The sequence below is a fragment of the Oratosquilla oratoria genome, chromosome 4 (assembly GCF_046742065.1).
Source record: "Oratosquilla oratoria isolate Oo_2021 chromosome 4, ASM4674206v1, whole genome shotgun sequence".
Taxonomy (NCBI): Eukaryota; Metazoa; Arthropoda; class Malacostraca; order Stomatopoda; family Squillidae; genus Oratosquilla; species Oratosquilla oratoria.
The window spans coordinates 6,033,152-6,037,696 of NC_134780.1; the positions used below are offsets into that span (position 1 = coordinate 6,033,152).

The following is a 4,545-nucleotide window of genomic DNA, read 5'->3' on the forward strand; positions in this document are numbered from 1 at the left end:
CTTTTATACTTTTTCTTTCGTCTTCTTCGCTTTTTCTCCTCCTCCTCCTCCCCCTCCTTTCCCTTCTCTTGCTCTCTTCCGTAGTTTTTCGTCTTTGAGCAAAATCTCGTCTTTACCCTCCTTTGCTGAATAAAATCGTCTTGCATTAATCAAATAAAAATTATAGAGGGTGTCCCCAGACCTGGAAATATTTTGAATAAAATCACTTGACGGCAAACAGACTAAATTTAAAAAGTCGACTGTAATGATCGAAGGGCCAAACCTAACCGTCAACCTTGTGACGTCATTCAAAAAAGCTCATTCTAAATCGTCTTTCTAAATCCAAAATGTTTCGTTCGTGTCATTCAACAATCGCCGCTCTTGAACGAACGCTTTTGAAAACAGAGAAAACGCTTAATTATTCAGTATTGTCACGTCCTCTGGGATGAATGAAGTTGTCTAATTTTTTTTTCTTTTTTTTTCTTCTACTGATTCCCTTTATTATTTCGTATTGGTCGTTTATCTTATCTCGTCTCTCACACGTGTTTAGATCGTTTTATATATATATATATATATATATATATATATATATATATATATATATATATATATATATATATACTATTTTTTCCGTTATTCAGCTTCAGTGTATGACATAAAGTTTGGCAACCCTTTCTTTTTTAATAGTCCGAGTAGTTAGGGCAAAGGTGACAGCTTCGAGTTAGCTAGTTGCCTTCTGGCGTAGATTCATCATCTTGCTTATGGCAGTCCGTCGGTGATCAACGACGACGGTGCTCCGGTGAAGTGTGGTGAGTGAGTGAGGCTGGGTGATGATGTTGACATGTAGATATAAGTGTCCGGAAGTCTGATTTAACGTTTCAGATGTCGGCCGCCTTACGAGGTGACTAGGCACGATAGCCTTTGGAGAAGTTTGGGGATGTAAGACTATATTCGTAATGTCGTTACGCGTTGACTGTAGCGGGATTCGAAGAGCCATTCATAGTGTATTTCATATTTAAACCCTCATATTTTTTTGTATTTTTTGTGATATAATTGGTCTTGATTGTGTTCTTTTGTATTATTCAAATGTGTGAATTTTTATTCGGTCACCCCTCATATAAATGGGAAACAGGTCTTTGGTATGTATGTATTTATGTATGTATTTATGTATTTATGTATGTATGTTTATTAATCAATGCTGATGTAGTATATGCTCAATATTTATAAGTATATGCCCACCTTTCACTATAGGGAAACTATTGTTTACATTCGCTATCTTTCCTTATCAGTCTCTATATGACTAAATCCAGGAAAAAATAGTCATTTTCTTTTACCCTGATTTTTTTTCTCAAATGGTGATGGAGCAAATATATATTGTGATCACGTTTAAAATTGTATTTAGCCAATTGGATTATTTTTTCCTTATTTCTAGAATATTCCAATCTATGTTTTTCCAGTCAAAACCACTGAAAATTACAAATCTGTAATTACTAATTACTAATTAGTATGTTTTCATGAAAATAGAGATGTGCATATACGTACAAGAATTTACTTACCTGGGTTTAGGTAAACAAAATAATTAGTATGTATATGTAGAGGATAATTTGAATAATGGTTTGAATTGTTTTTTTTTTTCAGATTAAAAACCTTCTACTTCTTTACATCTCTCACACTTCTTCGAATCTAGTATTCCTTACGAACGACACAATAACCAAGCCAATTGATTCCGAGCCATACCCACCCACACACACACAAAACTAACCTCAACCAAAACCAAAAGTAAAAGAAAAAGAAGTCATGTCTCTCCAGTACCAATCCTCGACCCTCCAGAACAGGAGACGTCCTGATCCCTTCTGGAGAAGCTTCTCGAACTCATCGTCAGTGATCTTCGTTCTTCTACTGGCTATCTCTTGCTGTACCAGTTTCGTGTCCGCTCGCATGGCTTACCAGTTCTCAGCAGGGTCTGAGTCCATCACTGGACCAGTGTCAGCCACGTTTACCTGCGACGGAAGGCCTTATGGCTACTACGCAGACGTTGATAATGGCTGCAGGATTTTCCATATCTGCCAACCCATCCCCGATGATGCTGGAAGCGTAAGTACCTTTTTATAAAAACAGTTGGTTCGATAACTTCCTCGACATTACTGACATGCATCAATATATATGATCTAAGCTACAAACCACCGGAAGAACGCAAGCAAATAACGCTCTTATGTCAAGCGTAGATAAGTTCTTTTGTTCTTTTGAGGAAGACAAAAGTATTCTGTTTTTTATGTTGGAAGATGTCACTATACTTTTTACTCAAATAATAAGCAACATTGAAGTTGTTCTTTCAACTGCACACTAGCCATCTCTGTTTAGTTCAAACTGGCGAAGAACTTTTTCACAAATGTTACTGAACAACTGTTCTTTAGTCCTTAAATCTCATTGAAATAAAACTGTTCATAATTTACTAAATGTTTCTTAAATGCTGATGAATGCCTCACGCTTAGATATAACTGCTGAGGATTTTCTTTAGTTTTCAAGTTAGGAAAAACGGGTTTCAAGTTCCTATCCTTGAGAATGAAAAGAGTTCGAATGAACGAGTGAAGGCTTGCTGGGTGAGAGGACCTTCCTCATGTATTACCATAATGACCATATTTCCTGTCAAAACCAACTGCGTTTACGATGACGGCAGAATATTTCAAGATTATCAGCTTCAGTCATAATCATCTCGATATTACGACCCTTGAAGGCTAAAGCAAATTCTCCACAGGGTCTTTGCTATCTAGGAGAAAAGTTATCAAGATATCTTATCAGGTGTTCGTATTGTACGTTCTTGATAAGCAGCAACATTTAATCCTTGTATCGGGTGGTGTTTTTCATATGATTTTCGTCAGGTGATCTTAGTCGTCTCTGTGGCATTTCCTAGGTAGCCTATCACGATTTATTTCTTCCTAACCATATGTTTCTTTCATTTCTGCTCTATGATATTTTCTTCATATTCGTGGCATCACCAAGTTAGCAAAGGAGTGAATCTACTACACTATCGTCAGAACGGAAGTTCGAGTATTATGCGAAAGCATTATATTCCAACGGTGGGCGGGTTCATAATTATACATAATCTGTTGTTGAAAGTTAGGATTTCAAATCAAAAGATGGCTTAATCAGATTAGAGTGACTGTTAACCTGTCGTTGTTGTAAACGCATTTGAGCAGTTAATTCACTCAGCTTATCTAAGATCCACCTTTGGATTAAAAAAAGCGGCATTAGTGTATACTTTGTATATTTGGACTGACAAAGATTTTGATGCCGTATCATACGATAAAAGCTAAGTTGTGTAAAAATTATAATATCCTGTGATACGTGGTAGTTTGTGAGAATGTACTGTAAAGTTCTAGCCGTGGGAAAAGTGAGAAGGAAGTTTTGGAATAAAAACAAATGAGTTTATGGAGAGATTTTGAATGACTGTGTATGTACTGGTGAAGAGTGACTTGAATACTAAAGTAGGAGATGAGCCAGCAGAGGATGTAATTGGGAAGTATGGTCTGCCAAGAGGTGAAAGCGAAGAAACGCTGGAGCTGTGTATTGAAAGAGAATTGGTAATTGTTTGTACCGTGTTTAAGATGAAAGATGTACGTAGGTGTACATGAGGCAATGGTCAGTGAAAGGGTAAATGGTTGAGAGGAGCAGCTGTGAGGCGAGGTAGATATTTGTTCACGAATTTTGAAGGGAATAAGCATTTGTTTTGGATAGAAACAAAGTAAAATGTGGGAAGGGGTGAGTCTGGTAGAGAAGAGTGGATAAAAATAGATAAGTACTTGTTAATGAAAGAGAAGATTGTGAGAGGTTGATGGGTTGAGTATTTCATTGTGCTGGATGCAGTGAAAGGTAGACAGAGTGACTATGGCGGTGGGAGGTACTAGAACAATGACAATGATGGATAAGGAGAATGATAGGGCAGTTTTGGGAGAGGAGATACAAGTAACAATGAAAGAAATAAAAAATAAATTAACACGCACCAAAATTAAATGAGTGTGATGTAGAAAATCTGACTAAGGATAGAGTAGTATTAGTGGAGTGGTTGGTGAGGTTATTCAATGCATGTTCCAGGGAAGGAAGTTTCTAGGTTGATTGGTTCCTTAGGTAAAGAAGATAAGTATGAACGTAGCAGTTTAAATGGGATCTGTTTGTTGTTAAGAAAGTATGGGGTTGTGTTGATGGAGGGAACTATGAAAGTAACAGGGAGTGATTAAGGAAGAATAATGTGAGTTTAGGAGAGGAAGAACATGCGCAGATCAAGCTCTTGTGGTAAGATAAGTATGTGAGAAGTATTTAGCAAAAACGTACGGACGTTTTTTAGTCGTTCGTGGGCTTGGAGAAAGCGTATGACAGGGTAGACAAAGCAGCACTGCGGAGCGCGTTTCGAATGTATGGGAAGTCTGTCAAAACAATTAAACGTTTTTACGTGAGTGGCAGGGCATGTGTAAGGAATGGCAATGGTGAGAGTCAAAAGTCTGAAGAGAGTGTAGATTTGAGTCAAGGTTATGTCGCCATGGTTGTTCAATGTGTATATATATGGGGTGG

General features: G+C 37.3%; 1 protein-coding gene across 1 annotated transcript in view; it reads left to right on the forward strand.

Moving 5' to 3' along the window:
* The first annotated feature begins 1,621 nt into the window (after positions 1-1,621).
* Positions 1,622-4,545, forward strand: part of LOC143024266 (uncharacterized) — a 17,344-nt gene continuing 14,420 nt past the window's right edge. Inside the window, exon 1 of the mRNA XM_076183051.1 lies at positions 1,622-2,073. Within this exon, the coding sequence (XP_076039166.1) occupies positions 1,777-2,073 (297 nt within the window). The 5' untranslated portion in view covers positions 1,622-1,776. The remainder of the gene's footprint in view (positions 2,074-4,545) is intronic.